This window comes from Lissotriton vulgaris, chromosome 4_1 (assembly GCF_964263255.1).
Source record: "Lissotriton vulgaris chromosome 4_1, aLisVul1.2, whole genome shotgun sequence".
NCBI lineage: Eukaryota > Metazoa > Chordata > Amphibia > Caudata > Salamandridae > Lissotriton > Lissotriton vulgaris.
This window is the reverse complement of record NC_141691.1, coordinates 1,550,705,372-1,550,726,616: the sequence shown is the minus strand read 5'-3', so window position 1 is coordinate 1,550,726,616 and position 21,245 is coordinate 1,550,705,372. Positions and strand designations below refer to the sequence as shown.

General features: G+C 44.6%; 1 protein-coding gene across 2 annotated transcripts in view; it reads right to left on the bottom strand.

Moving 5' to 3' along the window:
- CHD7 (chromodomain helicase DNA binding protein 7) overlaps positions 1–21,245 on the bottom strand; it is a 794,978-nt gene that overhangs the window by 157,930 nt on the left and 615,803 nt on the right. For both annotated transcript variants that reach the window (XM_086965786.1, XM_086965787.1), the window contains exons 10-12: positions 15,836–15,973; positions 15,617–15,738; positions 15,109–15,352 (exon numbers count right to left, since the gene is read on the bottom strand). In XM_086965786.1, the coding sequence (XP_086821912.1) occupies positions 15,109–15,352; positions 15,617–15,738; positions 15,836–15,973 (504 nt within the window). The remainder of the gene's footprint in view (positions 1–15,108; positions 15,353–15,616; positions 15,739–15,835; positions 15,974–21,245) is intronic.

The window sequence follows — 21,245 nt, the reverse complement described above, 5'->3', positions numbered from 1 at the left end:
TTGTGCGTTAAAGATAAAATTTCAGACCCCTCTGGACATCCAAGGAATGCAGAGACCTTTCTGCTGGAGACGTAGGTCGAGGGTAAAAAGATTTCAGAACTACTGCTTCATTCAAATTGATGCAACACTTGGCCCTGGGACATTGTCAATAGAGATGGAATGAGCCGTAGGTGAACCGGGTGATCTTGAGAGAGCAGGAGAAGCTCTGTGAATTAGAATTGGCAGGGCCATGCAGGTGCAATTAAAATCATTGTGCAGGGTTCTGTCTTGAGTTTCCCGAGTAGCCTTGGAACAGGGGAATTGGAGGAAAAACAAATGCGCCTGACCAGGCCATCGGAAGAGCATTCCCCAACGACCCACAAGGGTGATCCCTGCTTGCATAGAACAGGCATTTCCTGTTGTCTGGGGTTGCGAACAGGTCTATGGATGGAGTGTCCCAACGTGTGAAGACGCCGTCGAGTGTGTCCTGATCCAGTTCCCACTCGTGACAGACTGATTTCAGATGACTCAATGTATCCACTGTCGTGTTAAGGGTACCTGAAACCATGCAAAGCCAAACGAATTGCCCTGAGCTCCAGAAGATTGATGTGAAGAGTACGCTGCTCGGGCGTCCAATGATCGCCTACTTGTAGGTCCTGCAAAACAGCTCCCCAGCTCTCCAGCGAGGCATCTGTGGTCAGAACCAAGGGAGATGGAGCAATCCTGAACGTGAGACCTTTCGAGATATTGTCTTTGATAGTCCACCAATTGGCTGCTTCTCTCAAGAGGTGTGACCATTATCTTGTTGTCGAACGCACCTTCTGCCTGGCGCCATTGCATGCCCAGTTGTTCCTGCAAGGGCGCATATGCAGTCTGCAATGCGGAATTAAGGGTATGCAGGATGAAATCGATCCTAGGAGAGACTTGTATAGACGGACCGACCGGGATCGTCTTCTTTGCAATTGAAGAGCAGAAAGAATCAGCCTTTTTTGTCTTTCCTCCGATGGGAAAACCTTGCAGCATCTCGTATCCAGAATGGACCCTAGGAATCTGGCCGACCCGGATGGGCGAAGAACCGACTTGTCCTTGTTGAGTTGAAGACCCAGATGATTGAAAAGTTGAATGCAACTTTTGACTGCTTTTGAAGTTGCTTGAGAAGATGGAGCTTTTATTAACCAATCGTCTTGGTAGGGGAAAAACTTGTAGAGACTGCCTTCTGAGAAACGCTGCCACCGGGGCCAATACCTTTGTGAATATCCGTGGAGCGGATCTGAGCCCGAAAGGCAGGACTTTGAATTGAAAGTGGCTCTTGGCTACTGTGAAGCTTAAAAATCGTCTGCTAGCTGGGTGAATCGCAACATGGAAGTATGCATCCTCGAGATCCAGAGTCGCCATGTAGTCTCCTGGATGCAAGATATCATTATGGGATACCATCCGAAATGACAGTTTTAGGAGATAGGTGTTGAGCTCCCTCAGGTCTAAAATCTGGCACCATTTCTCCTCCGCCTTGCAAACCAGGAAAAACCTGGAATAGAATCCTTCTCCTCGTTGAGATAGAGGTACTGGCTCGATCGCTCCTTTGATGAGTAGTTAATGAGCTTCAAGACGTAGAAGATGTAGATGTTTTGATTCAGTGGCGCAAGGGGCTCTGGAAGGTGGGAGGTGTTGAAACTCCAATGTGTGGCCAAACCGGATGATGTTGAGGACCCACCGATCTGATGTTATGATCTTCCAGCTGCGGAGACCGTGTGATATCCTGCCCTCCACTGTTATTACCGGGGGTGAAGGATCAGTAGACAGAGCCGAGAGGCTGCTATCTCTCCCCTGACGCCCCTGTCGACCTCTTGAAGGTTGGCGAGAGAAAGACGCCGACTGGCCTTGGCGTTGAGAGTACTGAGGCTGGTGTAATTGCGAAGATTGTGAATAGGAGTAGCGTTGTTGGTATCCTCCTCTGCAGGTAAAAAAAACCTTTCCTCTTGCACTTTGCGATATTGTAATGTGCCCAAGGACCTTGCTGTTTCTGTGTCCTTCTTGATGTCTTGTAGTGCGTCATCTATATGCTTATCAAAAAGCATGTCTCCATCAATCAGTAAATCCAAAATTTTATTTTGTACCTCAGGGCAAAACCAGGTAGCCCGAAGCCAGCCTTGCCGCCTTAGGACAGACGAACCTGCCAAGGCGCGAAAAGCAGTTGTGGCAATGTCCATAGCACAATCGATAATTTCTGAAGGAAGATCGCTCCCCTCCTCAAGGATCTTCTTCGCATCCACCTTGGAACTGTCCGGCAGTTGATCCATAAAAGGAGACAAATCGCACCACATTTGGCGATCATATCGTCCCAAAATTACAAGTACATTGGAGGCTCGAACCAGGAGGCTGGACATAGAGGAAAATCTCTTGCTCACATTGTCAAGGCGTCTGCCCTCCTTATCTGGCGGTGTGGTAAGGGGTGCCAATGAGTTCTTTGACTTTCTCTGAGTCGCCTGTGAGATAACGGAGTCTGGCTTCAGTTGGCCAACCAGGCAAGCAGGACTATCATCAGGAGCCTTATATTTTTTCTCCAGTCGCGGTAGAACCGGGATAATGGTGGCTGGAGACTGCATCACCTTGATTTCTTCACTCCATACGTGCTCTATAATGGGGATAGAACGGATGGATTTCCTATAAGGTTCTTTGAAATCGTAGAGAAAACAGTCCGATTGTACTACCGAAATGGGAAGGCCAAACCTCTTTGAAGCTCTCTCCATAAGATTATGGAAACCTCTGGAGGAGAATCTACAGAATCTGGTAAAGGCGAAGCGGGATCTGTTATGATATATTCGTCCCATTCCCTATCCGGATTCGGGACATTTTCCACAGTCCGTTCATCATCTGAGGAATCATCATCTTCCTGCCCAGTGATGATATTCTGCTGTTCCTCCAAAGGTTCCAGCACTGGTGGTTGAGCTGTAGAAGTAGACGGAGGTGTTGGTGGTGGTGGTAGTGGAGGCGGTTGCATGGATTGAGAGGCTTGAGATGGAAATCTCCTTCTATAATCCAACAACATGATCTGCAAGTCACTTATCAGGGAAGACGGCATGGACAAAATACCTTGATGCAATTGTTCTTGAGGCCTATCCCGAGGAGGGAGTTGCCGTTGTTCCATGTAATAATCATCAGAGTCTGAGTCCTGGTATTTCACCTGGAGCTGGGATGGACTGTACGCATCACCATAAGGACTATCTTCGTCATCGGAGTACTCTTCGTCCAAAAGTAATGCAGGAGGTAATGGTGTCACCCTCCGCGGCGGAGATGTAATTTCCGTTGTAATTTGGTGTCTTTTAACAGTGATTTTTACTTTTTGCACCGCCGTCGGAGTCGTCATCGAAGGAATCGTCGTCGACGAAAGCACTGCGCTCGGAGAAAGGACAGTCGACGACGGACTGGAGCTCGACGCCAGTACCATCGTAGCAGTCGTAGTCACCACCGTCGTCGTCAAGGTTGTTACCATCGTCGAGGACACTGTGATAGGAACCTGCATCGTCGACGAAGTCGTCGTCAAAGCCGTCGACTGAGCGGAGATCGACGCCTGGTGAACTTCAGCAGCAGTCGTCGACGTAACTGATGTCGTCGTCGACAAACCGGTTTTCTTCGTCAATTTTCCCTCCTGAGGTACAGATGTTGGCTTTTTGAAAAGTTTTGCGTTCTCAGTTGGTGGTGAGGCAATAGAAGGTCTGAAACTACCTCAGGAACAAGTCCCTCCCTCTCCTTTACACCTCGGTGAGGAGATTTTTTGGGTCTGGGCCTGTTAGACCTATCGGAGGTCTTTTGGGAGCCCTTAGCAGGAGGTTCAGTTGAAGTTGAAGACCTACACCTCTTTTTAGTCGTCCTTGAAGATGTAGCGGAGGAGAAATCTTCGCTGTCACTTGAAATTACCTCTTTCCTTGACTTCATCTTCTGTAACCAGGTCAAAAGTCGTCCTTCCCAGTCTCTCAGGGTCTTGGTGGAGAAGGTTCTGCAGATTTTACAATCAGTGGCCTTGTGATCCAGGTACAAGCAATAAATACAATCCTTATGCTTGTCTTCAACATAAAGCCTATTTTTAGAACAGGTAGCACAGGCCTTAAATAAAGCTTTCTTTTCTTTATCAGACATCCTGAAGAGAATATAGTTGAAATCCAAAAGTTGTAGAGAAATCTGAGCAAAGCTCAGTGGAGGCTCCCTTAGCACAACGTGCGGTAGAAAATCGGAAGCTCTGAGGTTCTCTCAGGAGGGTTCTATGGGGTGAGGATAATATGATTGTTGTTGCAAGTTTTTGGTCTCTTTTACAAAAAGAGGTGGATATGCTACAAAATGAGGTGAGGCCTTTCTTTCTCTTTTGTACCTACTGCTATGGTATTTTTTGTTTACAGAGGCTCCCATTCAGACGACGGGGAATGATGCAAGCTATGGGAATCTATGAACGTTCCAATACTGGGGCAAGCTGGTATCTGATCACTGTGGGGCAAAAAAGTCATTTTGTCACTGATGGTGGCCACCCAAGTGATCTTGCTACATTGGGGTTCGCCAATAGTTCCTTCATCAGGGTAATGGCTGCTTTAAATGTGGGCTACATTAGCAAAGGAAAATATCTTCATAATGCTAGAAAACAAAACTAAGCATATGAACGAGATTAGGCCCCTTTAATAGGTATACTAACTTGATACTTTGGATCTCTGAAGTGCCCAAAAAATCGGAGTACTACAGCTCACCCAAGGAGAACGTACACATACATAAGAGAGGATACTGGGACTTAAGGAGCAGAGGGTCTGCTACCCTTTCTGAAAATATTGTCTATCCTAGAATCAGCAGCTGGTAACATCTGGAGTGGAGAATTTCGGGAGGGAGGGGAAGAATGGGAAGGGGTGCGAGGGCATTAGGTTATTGCTGTAATTCTGGTTTCTTTTTTTCTCTTGTAGTATTGATAGTCTTATTTAACTTTACCAAGCATTTGCATGGCAACCTTGCTGCTAGCTAGTGGGGTGTGCGTGACCTTTCATCAAAACCCAATAACCGAGGTAAACTGCAAAAAATAACAAGCATTTGCAATGCAATACGTCTCGCATTATTAAAGTTTGAGCTATTGGCATTTGTAAATAATGCAACACCAATAGCTCAAACTTTAATAGGCTCTTAACACCAACAGACTCTGTACCAACCAAGGCACTACATGTCTCTAGTTTCACAGCGCCAACCACTTGTTTATAGCATGATGGCGACCCCAAAAGTACTGCTACATTAAAAAATTTACTTATCTGATTGCACAACAAGAGTTATTATTCCCCAACGCAGTTGTACTCCTTGTATAGACCCACGTAGGATTACGGTAAAAGTCATCCAGTCTGGTGTGAAACCAGTCAATGCAAGAATAGCCCAGTAGCGATAGCCTAACTCACTGTTCTATGTTATAAGCTAAAGAGAGGTGTGTGGGGTTGGTGGGTAATATTCCTATGTGATAAGTGAATAATCACAGCCCTATCTTGACATTTTTACGGTTGCCTGGAAATCGCTGGCGGCAAAGAATCTGCAGCAGGTGCTTTAACATCCACAATATATTATGGAGACATGGTGCCGCCCCGAAGTCAGCGCCTGGTGCAATGGCACCGTTCGCACTGCCCTAGTGCCGGCCCTTGATTCAGAGGTCTACGTGGATACACACAGCTTAAGTGAAACACACAATTGGGGGAGGGGCACGACAGAAGCAGTTAACAGCGTACATACAGGCATGTACCCCCCTCCCACCTCTTCAAACAAACTGGGGATCCGCATGGCAGGCACCCGACTTTTAGCAGCCCGTCTAACAACCCAAAAACATTTTTTTAACATACACGGTCTGTGGTTGGTCTGTAAAAAGAACAGACAGCATAGGCTCTCAGCTCAACCAGCCAGTGCCCCCCTGAGTCAATGAGAGGCCCGCTTGTGCCAGTGACAGCAAGCAGGGCCCGACTGGCCATAGCGGTCACCGGGCAATTCCCCGGTGCACCGCACGGGTGGGGGCCGTTTTTGTTACAGGGCCGTTTTTGCAGCATAGCTGCAAAATCGACCCTGTACCAAAATCGGCCGAGAACCGGCCCCGGGAAAGAGCTCGGCGCAACCTCCAACCCCCCCCCCCCCCCCCCCCCCGCCCCCCTCCCCGAGTGGGGTGGGGGGCCGGCCGAGCACTTGGCCAGGGCCGGTTGTGGTTCCCAGTCCGGCCCTGACGGCAAGCGGCACCACTGCCCCACTGCACGACAGTGTCCAGCAATGGTGTCACCCAGGCCGCCGACAGCCCGGGTCCACCAGCGTCATCCTCTGCCAGGAACCGGAGGCCACTTGCACAGCTCCAAGTGCGAGAGGAACCAGCTAGCGCTGCCAGTGCTATTAACCAGCTAACTGGTACTTTAGTTACCAACCAACCTTGGAAGTATAAAAGCTGAACTGGCCCCGCCGAAATCCTCCCTTCTATATCAGTAAGAGACACCACCATATTAGTAAAAAAAAAATACATATCACTAGAATGAACAGAATACATAGAGATGCCCACAGATGATGCCACAACGAAAAAGCAGCCCAAGCGCATGGCCATAGGCATCTTTAGGACTGTGCCCAATAAGTAACTAAGAAACGCGAGTCAGAGAACACCATTTCACTGAAGATCTCCTGCTAGCGCCTTACTGCAGAGACTGCAAGCTCCAGGCACTGGATGTGGCTGCTATAGATGCATTCAGAGCTACTCAGGGTTGGACTCGATAGAAGAAAAACAGACTTCGAGAAACAGAGTGCTGAAGGAGGTCTAACAATCCCGGAATGGATAACCTGTTCCTGCCACTAGGAGCCACCAATAACCCTAATCCTACCGAGGTCGGTCCGAAGCACCGGTGTATGAGTTGTCCGTACCAGGATATGGTTCTGTGACACACAGAGCTCAGCAGCAGGCACCTTAACATGGATAGTTGGACTGGAACCCGTGGAAACCAGTCAGCCTTGCAGGTGCAGGGCCGCGGATCCATCGGAAAGGCACTGCAGCTGGGAATCTGCGCGCCATTGGAGCAGGCACTGGAGCCCCTGGGCTAGCTCAGTGAGCTGGAAGCAGGCAGGTGGCACTGGAGCCCCTGAGATAGCTCAGTGAGCTGGAAGCAGGCAGGTTACACAGCTCTCCAAGGACGGCGCATGGATTTGTTAAATGAGCTCAGAGAGTGGCGCCTTGAAGCTGTACACAGCGCTCTCCAGTAAGCACACGGACCCGCAGAGCTATCTTTCTAAGACTAAAAGCCATAGCGAGCAGGGAACACACATTTCTACAGCAGGTGCTTGGACCCAGTCAGCCGCCTCGGGACCAAAGGCCGCCTGTTGCACACAGACCTCTCTCTGCACGTTGTAGGGAAAGCTGCATAAAGCATAAAGAGTGAACAACAGAAACCTATATAATGGATGACAATGAACCAGACGTACCAGGGCCAATCTTTGCAGGTGCCGCAGGCATCCTCTTGGGTCACTACGGGAACATGTATAGAACTCCAAGTATACCATATATTTACTCCAAAGCCTCATCACTACATTTCATTGAATGTTGTGATAGTTTGATGCATTTTACTTTCATGTTGGAAAAAGGCATCAGCAATACCCAAAGATTTGTAAAAAAAAATATCTTCAAAACTTTAAACAGAATGTAAAACTGCCTGTGGACATGTCAACTTAAGGGCGACACATGAGTCCTGACCACATTAAATAATTCAATAGGTCTCGCATTTGCGAGAGTTTCCTACCGGCATTGTAAATGACAATGTCTTATTTATTTGCTTAAAAAAAAACATGTATAAAAGGAATTGTTATTTAATGCCAATAGCTTACACTCTCATAAATGCGAGACTTATTGTCTTGCAAATGCGTGTTTCCATTTGCTCTCCGAGCTGTGCTGTGCTTTAGCATTACTGCACACTCTGCCGCCACTGTGCCCACGTCTCTTTCTGTTGGAAACGCAGCTTTTAAACGCGATTACACACATTGACACTCCGCGATCACACGCTAACGCTTGTTATGGTAATGGCTGAAAGAATAGGGTCGGCAACTTGAAGAAGTCACCTATACTCGGAGAAAACAGAATAAAAGCAAACATTGGCAAAGCCAATAGGTTTCGCCTCTGCGAGATCTATTGGCTTTGTAAATAATTTGTAGACATGTTGCACAGCAGCGCGTGCTGCTCAGCAACATTTCTGAAAGTAAGGAAAATAAAACCAGTATGAGGCGGGCAGCGCAAGCCCAGCAGGGTTTCTTGGTGCTGTAGAATGAGGGTTAAAGCGAAAGGCTCAGAAATGCAGTTACTGATCGATGATTACCGTTGTTTTTACATATGAAAGTATGCATATGTGTGCTTGTCTGTTTGTGCTTGCTGCTTACGTGTGCCGCACATTGATAGAAATGGATGGACAGGAGGATAGCCAATGAATTGGTTTTACTTATTTATATTTTTAGAATAAAACAGTTTATAATTTGAGACATGAACGTTGTGTAGCGCCTTCTCAAAAAAGAAAATGAAACAACGCAATTGTATTTCACATCCTTGGCTTTATTAAAAGTAAAATGTGTCTTTGCAGGGCGAGTTATCCCACGCCATGGAGGTTCAGATTCAGTGGTAGGAATCTCACTCAAGCACTGGGGCCCTGACCTTTGGAGGCAAAGGGCGGAAGGGTTATTAAAAGGATTCTGCTGTTCTTAAACGTAACAATTGTATTTGAGGGGAATATAACACTGAACATGTCGTTCACATAAATCTGTTTAATACAAATCTGTTTAATACATGTAAATTGACGAGCAGATGTTCAGCATCCGAGCTATTTACAACAAGCCAAAATAACAAGTAACACCGATGTGGACAGGGTGTGGCGCAGCTCTTAAAGATGCTGACTGGAGCGCTCAGGCTCCCAGTTAGAGTCTCGGTGGCACCCCGTGCCCACTAGGCCAGGATGAGCAGTGCCCTCTTGGACACCATGACGGTGAAAGTGCCGGAGAACTTTTACCGCGGACAGAAGGAGCCGCTGCAGACCGCAACTTTTACCGCGGACAGAAGGAGCCGCTGCAGACCGCAACACTGACCAGGTGCTGCTATACGACTCACACTGGCCCTCTCTCTCCATCCTGATAGCTGGCCAGAGCATCTACAATGGTAATATCGAAAAAAATTACGTTTGGTGAGCCTTGCCAGAGAAAAGAAAGGCGCGGCTCGGCAAATTCTATTTTTTCAATATTGTAATTTTTTTGTAAGGAACTCGTGCCGCGCTGCTTATGAAAAGTGCACCACCAGTCAATAAAACTCCTTAAAAGCACAAATACGATCTTGTGTACACCACACATTTATAATACAAGTTAGCAAACTGCCACATATGCAACCACAACTTACCCGTTACCCCATAACCAACGTCAATCCCGCGAGTGATGTGTGCGGCCGCCACTGCAGCACGGGGTGCCGGCTACTTAAAAAAAAAAAAAAGAAGAAGCACAAGCAGGCGCCACTGCAAGCCATGTGTTTCTATGATCGCGCCCGTGTGTGCTCGCTAATAGAAACCACGTGACAGCCTATTGGTGTCTATTACGCGCACCAAGCGCATAATAGACACTAATAGGCCGTGGGCGGAGCAACGCGCCCGCCTTTGGCAAATTGTGTGCTGTCTTTTATAAAAAGACAGCACGCAAAGGCCAATGGGGTAGCACAATAGGAATCACACACGCCCAAGCGCGTGCGATTCCTAGGTCAGTGCTAAAACCCCGTTTTGGATTACAAAATGCCTCGCGCTGCGAAGCACTGCTTCGCAGTGCAGCGCAGGTCGCGAGACCTATAAACTATTTAAAAGAGAATTCAAAAAGGATGCAATATGGAGGAGTGAAGGAAACAATAGAGGGGAAGGTTGAGGCGGTTTAAATAAAAAAACATAAGCGAGAAGGGTCTCGGAGGTGCAGGGGAAGAAATGGATGAGATGGTGGAGGGGACAACACTTACAGCATGCAGCAGTGGTGTGAAGAGGAAGCACCACACAAGCAAGAGAGTTAAGAACACCCATTTTCTCCCATGGGGCTCTACTGGCGAAAGAAACAAGCACTGGCAAAGTCAATAAGTCTGGTGCTAGTGCCAGCCTTTTGGCTTCGTCAATGCTAGTTTTGTTTTGTCATGGTTTTTGAACAACTTTACTGATGCAGAAACTGCTGGGGTCTCATCAATTATGGGTATGTGGATGTATGGCACAGGCCATACTAATGAGATAATGTTCATGCACAATAGCTAAAATAATCAGGTGGGTTAGGTTAGATTTTTTTTTCTGGTCACCAAATGCTGCGAAATGCATTGGGCCAAATTGATTAAATCTGGTCACTATTCTATTAATAATGTAAGCTTTCTGCAACATACAGACGGGCCCTTGAATAACAATATTAGATATCTGATATTTCTTTATTGGTGGTTTAAAGAGCTTGTTCTACTGTTGACAGGCAATTTTGGAGTCCCTCAAATTGAATGATGGCTCTGAAATGGAGGGGGTTGTTTGACAGACCAAGGCACACCTAAGAGACAGTTTTGTTGCCTAGAGTGAAAGGAAAGTAAATATAAAATTTGCATCAACACCTGCACTCGGGACCTATGCGTACAACATAAGATCTTGGAAGTTCAAGTACAGCTCATTCATAAGGAAGTCTTGAATCTTTTGCCCATTAGTCAAGTAGTTTTTGAGATTAAATAAGATTGGGAAGACCATGGGATGGAACTTTCCAAAGTGAAAAGTGGCTAACAATACTGACCAAATCAAAATTTGAGACATTATCTCTGGAAACCTTATGGATCCATTGGCCATTGGTCATGTCTTTATAGAATATTATAAAAACATATATGATGACAAAGAAAAGACTCGTGGAATGCATTAGTTGTGAATCAGAGTTTGTAATTTATGTACATGAAGAAAGATTCATAGACAGCACTACCAACGAAGTGAAACAAAGAATACTGAAGCACTTATGAGTAATGAAAAAACAGACTTCAGTTATCTTCTATTCAACATTATTGGGAAAAACATACAGATTTAAAGTATCATGGAATTTAACATCTGTAAAATTCTCAAGAGGTGGCGGCCGAGAACAAAAATCCCAAGGGAGGAGTCCAGATTAATACTCCAAACTGAAGTAGTACAATAGGGCCATACTCTGGATGCAGAACTGCATTTTCACTTATATATGCACTCTATGTCCAACCCACCACAGTGGATTCAGCGAAAACCCTAGGCATAACTCTCAACTCCAATCTCAACATGCAGCATCATATCAGCAAGGCTACTAAGGGAGCGAACTTCTAAATCAATACCCTGAGGAAACTTAAACCCTTCCTACCAGCCAAAGACTTCCAAACTGCAGTACAAGCACTAGTAATCCCGCGAATTGAATACGGCAGCACCGCCCTCTGCGGTCTCCCGTTAACCACTACTGCACCCCTAAGAGCCTCTCTAAATGCTGCAGCGAGACTCATCACTGGATCAAAAAAACACTCGCATATCTCCCCTGACTTGAAATCACTGGACTGGCTGCCTTTTGAAGCCAGAATACATTTGAAAATCGCCTGCATGACACACAAGGCTCTACACCTGAGCTCTCCCGGATACCTCACTCAGAAGCTGTCAATCTCTGGCGGCTCTAGAAACACTAGAGGCACAAACAATCTTCTGCTAAAACCTCGAAGATTCCGGAAGGAAAAAGTGTATAAACGCTCTCTCTCAGGAATGGCACCCAGGATCTGGAACTCACTCCCTCCTGAAACCAGGCTCATCTCCTCCATCACACTTTTTAAGAAAGAAGTAAAAGCTATTTTTATGGCCAAATACACTTGACATATTAGCGTGGATCTGGAAAGACTCTACACCGATCTGTATTATTCTGTTCGAAGTCTATGACTATGTATTTCACCTGTATTATTGACGCTACTGACTATCTATGCACACATTTAACTGTAATATTTATATTATTGATGTGCTGTACTACTTTGCTCCCTCACGTACCTACCCTTCCCACTTATTATGTTTAATTTCACTCTCTTGTTGGTATTCCCGGCTTTGTAAAGCGCTCTGATATCTGCAAAGATCTTGTTCGCGCTATATAAAACTTTCAAAATAAAATAAATAAATAAAATAAATATGGGCAGGTGATAAAAGGACTGGAAAAGAAGGAGTTCAGAACATAGGGGGCAAACGTATGAAATGGAGATGCACTCCTTGTGCATCCCAAACTAACTCACGACAAACATGCATCACTAAATGAAAAGAACTTCTTTAACAGTTACCTCACGAGGATAAACAGATAACTGCATTCCCAGGTGACAAACAATTGCATTATTGAGAAGTAAAAAGACGATAAGAATTGAAATCACTGAGAACGACCAACCATAAATATTTTTCTCGCAACTGGCAATCGCACTTTACATCAAGAAATATATATGGAGAACCGAGGCAAAAATATTTATGCACACATGGAAGACAATCTATACAGCATGAACAGAACAATTGCAAACAATCAACTGCATGATCTGAAATGAGTAGTTACCATGAACTTTTCAGTACATAAATTAGGGAGTGTACTTATAGGAGTAGGACACAATTGCACAGAGTAATCACATATGGTGAGAAATGGTTGCTAGGGCTTGCCAGGGCACCCTACCTTAGGGTAGCAGTCTAGTTATTTTGCATTGAAAAGGTAGAGGGACTTTCAACAGACTATCACTGTAGGGTGGACTATATGGTCTAGTTGAAGGCTCTGTAGTCAAAACGCACTGGCCATTATTTTTTGCACGTTTTACAATAAAGGAATTATATTAACTAATAAATAAGAAACAAAGCATGTATTGCCTTGTTGCCTTTTCCTTCACGGTAGTGAATGCAGGACTGAATGGGAATTCTACAGTATTAAACGTCAATGCCATGTACGGCACCAGAAGCAGATGTATTTTTTTTTTAAAGCAAGATGAGCACCTATTAGCCGGTATTGGACTGACCCTAAACAATAGTGGATTCATAAACTGACCAGGCATAGTAAATTGAACACTATTCTGCCAGACAGCATAGCGGGTGCAACAGGTTTCACTTTGTTAAAACAAAAAGCAGTAAAATGTACCTCCAGGAGAAGCGTCACACGGACTACACCTTCTGCCTCGGACACCAGCTGAGAGTGCAGTGAAGGCCCTTCCCCTACGCCAAAAAAGCCTTAGAGCGCCAAAGCTTGTGCTTTTATGCAATGTGTAGAATGCAGGAGATAACAAAATTAACCCTTAAAATTTGCCCTTCAGCTCTACCCTAGCAATAGCGTCCCCGCAGCGGAGCTTTTACAGAGAGGCTGGGAGGGTTGGGGTTTAACAGGCGGAGTGTGGTGGATGGACAACTAATAGGGGAGAGGAGGCAGCACGAGAGGAAGAGAGCTAGAAACACATGCATTCTCAAAGTGATGAATGGAAAAGAAAAAAATAGTTTCTTAAAATGTGAGCAGCGGAAAGATACGAAACCAGTCAAATCAGAAGGGTCATTATGAAGCAATAATCCAGGGGAAGGACAAACACAAGAAGAGGAAGGCAAGCACTCCAGGATTTTGTGAGTTGCAAAAATAAAATAAAAATAACCCCAAAAAACATTGCGGTATTGAGACTTATGTAAAAGAAAACTGCGATTTTAACAAAAGCGACTGCAAAAATTGGTAACCCCCCACATATTTGGAAGCTTAATTTATTCTCTCTCTCTCTTTCCTCCTCTGCGACACCACAATGAGATTTCCAGCAGGGGTCCTATTGCCCTCCCTTCACCTACTTGTCCCTGACAGTCATTCTCTTTTCCTTTTGCCACCCTTCCCCCATCATCTTTCTACTCTCTCCTTCTCCCAGCATCACAATGCAGCGTGAAAAACAAGCTGCTGCAAGGAGCGCTTAGATGAGCATCGGCCACCCTCCTTCCATCTTACATTAAAGGTGGAGAGGGGCACCAGAACAGCTACCTCAAGCAGTATGTATGTCAGCTGGGAAGCAACATATCTGGAACGTGCAAGAGGGAGCATACATATTAAACTATATTCTGCACGCTCTTGGGCATCAGACATCTCGAACCCCAGCTCACACTTGCAGTGTGGTGCTGGTTTGCTGGCTGGGCAACAGTATCTTTGTGACATGCACTTTTTGTGCCCGTTTTAAGAATACCAAAAAGTTTGTCACTTTGACCGCAAATTAGTTTTGTGGCTCCACAATTAGGCAAATCAGGCCGCGATGTCCTGAGGATCAGGGCAGGTCATTGAATAAGAAGCAAGCAAATAAGTAACAATGATCCCACCAATGGAAGGGCTGAACGCCCACTCTAAGCTCACAGTAGGTTTTTCATAACGAGACCGCATCCACAGTCTGGTAGGCGAGACCGAAAAAAGTAAGGCAATGAAGCAAAAAAAATGTTCCAAGGCTAGGTGTAAGTATGCTTGACCACTATTGCAGTTCAACTTTCAAAGCATGTGTTCCTCCTGATAAATAGCTCAAAGCATTCAAAGAACCTAAGGTACCGAGTAACAGAGTTATGAAAGAAATAGTAAAATATCATCCTCTACTGATGAGATGAAAGCCAATCAACAGGCACTGGATAAACTACTTCGTCTATATATGTACAGCAGCACAAGACGATCTATCTAGATTTAAAGCACACAATTCCATCCACGCCGCGGCAAGAGCTTTTACATGATTTCGCAGAGTTGAAAGATTTGAAGTCTGCTACAAAAAGACAGTCTCATTAGATGGACCCAGTGTCCCTCTCCAAAATGCTATTTCACTTCTTCTGGCAATTCTGAAATCTACAGCTTACATTGCTCTTTTGAAGATCCGTGTCTCTTGCATAAAAAGTCCAACTCTTTGCAGGCTCATCACTTTTCTATATATGAGGCCCGTTCAGAATGCTGCACTAAAGTATGTTTGGCACATTCATTCATGCAGGTGAGCAACTGTATTTCAAACCAATGCAGAAGCATTTGTATTAATATGAAACGTCACACATTCTACGAGTGATGCATCTTTCTAACTAATCAAACGCCTCTGTCGTCTTCTGTAAGCCTCGGGTGTACTGAATTAAATTAATGTATTATGCATACCTGTGCATCTTTGAAGTACATTTCATACAGCTGAATGGTTCGTCGGCTGGCTTGACTTCCATGATAGACAACCACATTCAACTCCGTCCAGGTGCGAAACTCCCGTTCCCAGTTGGGAATTGTGGACAAGGGGGCAATGACTAAAAATGGGCCTTGAATTCCCTTCAAATATATCTCATAGAGAAATGTAATGGACTGGATAGTCTTCCCTAAACCCATTTCGTCTGCTAAAATGCAGTTTCGCCTAAAATTAAAATAACAGTAAAAACGAAAATTAAAATCATTAACGTACAACATGTACTTATACTTCAGGAAAACAAATCACAAAAACGTAGAGAAGAGAAACTTGTGCAAAGGGTAAACCACATACAATCCAAAAATAGTTAAGATTTTATACGTTTTATAGAGTGACGTTATAGTTTTAAAGTTCTGCAAGGCTCTACTCCGCTCAAACTATTAAGTTTCCGTAAAATACCAGTTGCTGAAATAAGACAAAAAAACAACTTACATGTTATACCAATTGAACAAAAGCCAGTTAACTCCCTCCAACTGGTATTCCCTGAGATTGTTATCGTTTTTATACTCTCTGGAACTCTCCGATTTCTTCCACTCATCAGCAGGAGGTCGCTCCTGTTTCAAATACAGTAAATCCCATTAGTGGTTTCCGAAAGGCCACATTACTGTGCTGTTTTCAAATAAAACTGCAATGCGGCTTGCCAGCTCTTACCACACGCTCTGTTGTAGGCTGCCTAGTCTTCAGTGCCTCAAATTCGTCAATTTTGACTTGGTCTATATCCTCCTTCACTTCCCATGTGCAATCTTCGTACGGAAGCGAGCACCACTTCACCAAATAGTGCATAACCGGCTGTGTTTTATATTTACAAAAGAAAAAAAACATAATATATTATATTAATTACAACAGTTACTAATTTTTACAACAAAAATAATTATTACGTTCAGAATCAATTCATAAAAAGGAACGGGGAACATATAGCATACAATAATCAAGCACTTGAAAACATTTGATCTAAATCTTTTTTTCCTGACCAAGTAATACGTAAAATACACTGCTTGACGAGTGGTAGCAATGCTTGGTATAATGACTCGCATGTCTTCTGTTACATTCTTCTGACCGCTCATCATTTAACAAAATTAAGACAAAGTTTGGGCATTTGCACATTTCATAGTAATTTCTCTCATTAAACCGACCCACACAAGTGAGGTGTCATTGGTACAGGAAGAATACGGGTAATTCTTGGTGGAAGGAAGTTTGTGGCTTCCCGCAGGGTTCAGAATTTTCCATCACAGAAATGTGAGGAAAATGTGGCTTGTAATTTTTTTTAGTCAAACTTTGAGGTTTTAAAGAGATTCTGGATAGAAGAACCTGGTAAGAGCTACACAAGTCACCCCGTACTGGATTCCCTCAGTTATCTGGTTTTACAAAATTTACAGGTTTGCTAAGTTTTCCTAAGTGCCAGTTGAGCTAAGGCCCAAAATCCACAGCTACCCACTTAGCAAACAACTGGGTCCGTTTTGAGTGGAAAAATAGGATCTATCCATGTTGCGTATTGTTCAGTTTCCTGTTGCAGGCACTAGTCCTACTCACACAGGTGAGGTAACCATTTTTATCAGGACAGGTGGGAGCATAGAATAGTCAGATATTTGTTTTTACCAATTAGATTTCCCTGCATTGTGCTTTCCAAATGTAAGTCAGTGTGTAAGGAAGAAGATATATTGAAAAATACCCTCTAAACATATGCTCGTACGGGTACACACAAATTCAGAGATGTACAAACAACCACTGCTCCTAAATTTCATATCTTGTTTCCATTTCAGAAATACATAGGTTAGCTTGATATCTATTTTCCACTCTACATATTTTACCATATGAATTAATTTATGCTCAGTACACAATGAAAAACCATTGAACGATGCAGCTCAGTTGTTGGCTCTGTGTACCTAGGGTTCTAGGAGAACTTACAAACCCTATATCCCCACAACCAAAACGGTCTGACAAACGTAATGGTATATTGCTTTTGTAAATCTGCTGTTGTGACAAAGTTACAGATGAAAACATGGTCACAAATTACAGTTTTTTTCTACTCATTTTCAACTTAAAAAAAATTCAGCAGTTGTCTCTTTGGGGAAAACCTTGTGGGACGTACAAATATGACCTCTTGCTGAATTCTGAATTCGGTCTACTTTTCAGAAATATATATATAGCTTTCTTGGATCACCCATGGGTTTCACACTGGTTTCCACTACAAGCTGAAAGAAGGTTAAAAGAACAAAAAAAAAAAAGGAAAACGGCCCACCTCTTTGAAAAATGCCACAACTGTGGTTAACTTTTTTTTTTAATTCAGCTCTACATGTCCCTGAAAGCTGGGAGGATGGGGACTTTAGCACAACAAACCATTTGTTGCCGCCATTTTTATGAAAAAAAGACACTTTATCCAAAGTCCTTTTTCCTATTTTTTCGAAAAACTCAAAATGTAGCTATATTTTAACTATTTTCTCGATCCCCTCCAGGAGAATCCACAACACCTTGGAACCTTTAGAATCCCCTGGATATTCTAAAACAAGGATGGAAATTTGGCATGGACAAATTGTTTTGGAGGCCCAAGCAAGAAGTACTCCAAATAGCCAAAAAGAGGGGAGAGTGCAAGGGAGGGGCACAGCAGTTAAAGGGCTCATAACTATGAAAAAGTTGTTTATTTGTTTTTCTAGCGGTTTCCTATCCTGGAATTGACTTTAGTAAATGTAATACTGTAACCCAGAGATTTCCAGCGGAGCAGCCAGCCTTGCTATGGTGAAAATAGCTTTTGGGGCTGTTTCACTGTAAGGATATGTTTTACACTCAATTCCTCCATGTTCTGCTTTTAAATACCATGCGCCATGCCTTATGGGTAATACGCCCTTCAAACGGGTGATTTAAACATGTTTACAAGCAAGGTTTTGAACTTGTCAAAAGGGGTTATTTTGACAGGTCAAATTCACAGTTTAAAACTGCAGTCATATTTGCATTGTCAGTGTAGTGGGTGGCACAATGGTTGCTACAGTCCATTAGTGACATTTATCTCTCAGGCCCGGCTACATGTTTTACCATATACTAGGGAATTGTAGGTAAGTTAAATATGCCAATTAGTGGTATGGCAGTATCACCATGGTGAAAGGGGGGGCACAGGCACTTTATCATTTGTTATGTGTAAAGTGCACAGAGTTCTACAGCCAGCAAAAAGGCTAAAAATCCTGCATGACTGCAGAAAGGACAATTTTGCTACAACTAAGGAAAGTTTTACATTGGGCGAAATAAACTTATTTGGAGTCTATATAAGATGGGATATCAAAGTAATACTCGCGTCAGGAAATGGCCCAAAACACAGCATGAATACATCATATTTTCCCCTCAGAGCAGACCCATTTTTTGTTTTTGCAAAGTGGGTAGCTGTAGATTTTGTGCCTTAACTCAGGCAGCAACTAGGTAACCCTAACAAACATGCACATTTTTCAAAACACATATATATATTACCTACTGGCGGTCGCCAGTAGGTATATATAGTTAGGATTTTTTCTCTATGGAACTTTTGAAAATTCTATGTCTAATAACTTTGGCGTTTGTGGACGGAATCGGCTGAAATTTTCAGGAAAATGGCACATTTTGTCTGAGCAGCCCCTGAAAATTTGGGGGGGTTCCGTAAAGGGGGGGCCGAGAAAAAAGGGGGGTCCCAAAACGCGTTTTTCCCATTCATTTTTCCATAGGGCCTTTGGCCTCACTTTTAGCTCGAACGGCTGAATGGATTTACACGAAACTTGGCAAAATTATAGGGACTGTTAGCCCGATGTGCCTTTGCTGGGTATGTGCTCCAGTGGATTTTGAGAAATTAACGTTTAAAAAAACAGATATATCTGTGACAGCGTCCCAGATAGCGCACCAGATCGCGTACTTTTCGCGTAACGGAGCTTTGCGTAGCGAAGCCGATTGGCTCTCCGGTGTCTGTCAACATTCTAAACAGTCCGGTGCGGCCGCCATCTTGTCTCTCGGGAGGATCGAGAGACAAGAGGAGGAGAAAAACGAAGGGGGAATTTAATGAAAGGGGGCAAGGTAGATCCTTCTTGACCCCCTAGGAATGATTTTGGGGTTATTAAAGGGTTCCGTGGGGCAAATAATAAAAATTTGATTTTTCGCGGTAGAAGCGCTTCTCGGTGCGCGAACCGGGTCGCAAACTGGTAGCGAAACGTGAATTCGCCATTTTGTGTTTCGATTTAATTAAATTACTAGGTATAAGGGGGTACGGGAGACGTATCCTGACCCCTTATGTTTTCTGAGGGTGGCTGAGGAGGCTCATATATGTTGATACATGTCTTCCAGCGGCTGTGCGTGAGCGTTTTTTTTTTTAGCTGCGTGACGTCTGTTAACGTTCGATTCGATGGAAATCAGGAACTGTTGACCGCCATTTTGTCACTGCAAGTAAATATTTTGTTTTAAATAATTGTTATAAATTATTCCTTATTGATAAACATTGTCTGCGCCATCTTGCCTTTTTTGCAATGCCACACTTTTGTTGAGCACGGCAGTGTTATGTTGTGAATTACTTGTCATATCACTTTAACTGTGTTCATTCCACATTCCATCTTATAGTGTTCTTACCCAATGTTCTTTCCAATGTATTCCAATGTTATTCAACAGGCAGCCATTTTAGATGCCTTGACCAGACCTACTCTCGGCACGCCGCCGATCCTCAGCATGGCTCCCCACCCTCGCAAGCATCTCCCCCGCGCACTGGTCACCCCCGCTCTCCCTCTCATGCATAGGCCAGAAACCTCCTCCCATCTGCGCTGTTCGTGAGCGTTTTTTTTGTTGCTGCGTGACGTCTGTTAACGTTTGATTCGATGGAAATCAGGAACTGTTGACCGCCATTTTGTCACTGAGATTAAATATTTTGTTAAAAATAATTGTTATAAATTAATCCTTATTGATAAACATTGTCTGCGCCATCTTGCCTTTTTTGCAATGCCACACTTTTGTTGAGCACGGCAGCCATTTTAGATGCCTTGACCAGACCCACTCTCTGCACGCCGCTGACCCTCAGCATGGCTTCCCACCCTCGCAAGCATCTCCCCCACGCACTGGTCACCCCCGCTCTCTCTCTCATGCATGGGCCAGAAACCTCCTCCCATCTGCGCTGTTCTCTGAGAATCACACCCTGTGCCCGCTCGACACCTCCCTTTCACCCTATTCACTACCGCACCCTCTGACACTCCTCTTCCTCTGTGTCCGATTGTCCAGGCCGGTCCCAGGCTATCACCTAGTCCTGCAGGTGTAGTTTATGGCCCCAGCTGTAGAGAATCACCCCTCTTCAAAGGAGTTACAGTAGATCAAGGCCCCCACCCGATGAGATCCATCACACCACACGCGTGGGGTGGCGCGGCGTGAACGGGCCTCCCCAGGTGGAGGCTCGTCTGCTGTACTGGGGCGCCCCTTTACCGTTTCAGTTGCCATTCCGCCCGCTTTTGCTACACTGTGCCTCATCCTCCATTCAGCTGGTTATCGCCCGCTCTTGCGGCTACAGCGTCTCGCTCACCATGTAGTTGAGTTGCGCCCACTCTTGCGGTGCAGCGATAGGCGGCTGCTACTGGACTCTTAAAATGGCGGACGGCTCTTCGGATTTGGGCCTGGTCCACTAAAATGGCCCTGGGACACCTTGGAACTCGGATGTCCCCTGAGCCTTGTAGATTCTACAAAAGTCTTGAGGGCCCCCGACTCCTGCAGTCTTCCGGTTGGGAGCGGCTGCCATGATTGCTCGCGGAATGACCACGACGGAGCCACGAGATGGTGGTGCTCTCATGCTGACCCCAGCTTCAGTCTGAAACATCCAGAAACAAGGTGGGGCTTTCATCGTTTGGGAAAAAAAAATGTTTTAATCAAATGAAAAGTGTTATTTTTAGGTCATATGATCAAGCCTTCTATCATTAGGAAACCAAAAGTAAAATGAACCAATTAAAAGTTTTATAAACAAGTCACATGACCTGTTATGCTTACGTTACGCGCTGGTATAAAAAGCGTAGAAAATCCGTTGGGCACGTGAGGCGGCGTCAGTAGCGGACCGATGTGCGAATAGGTCGAAGGCAGCACAACG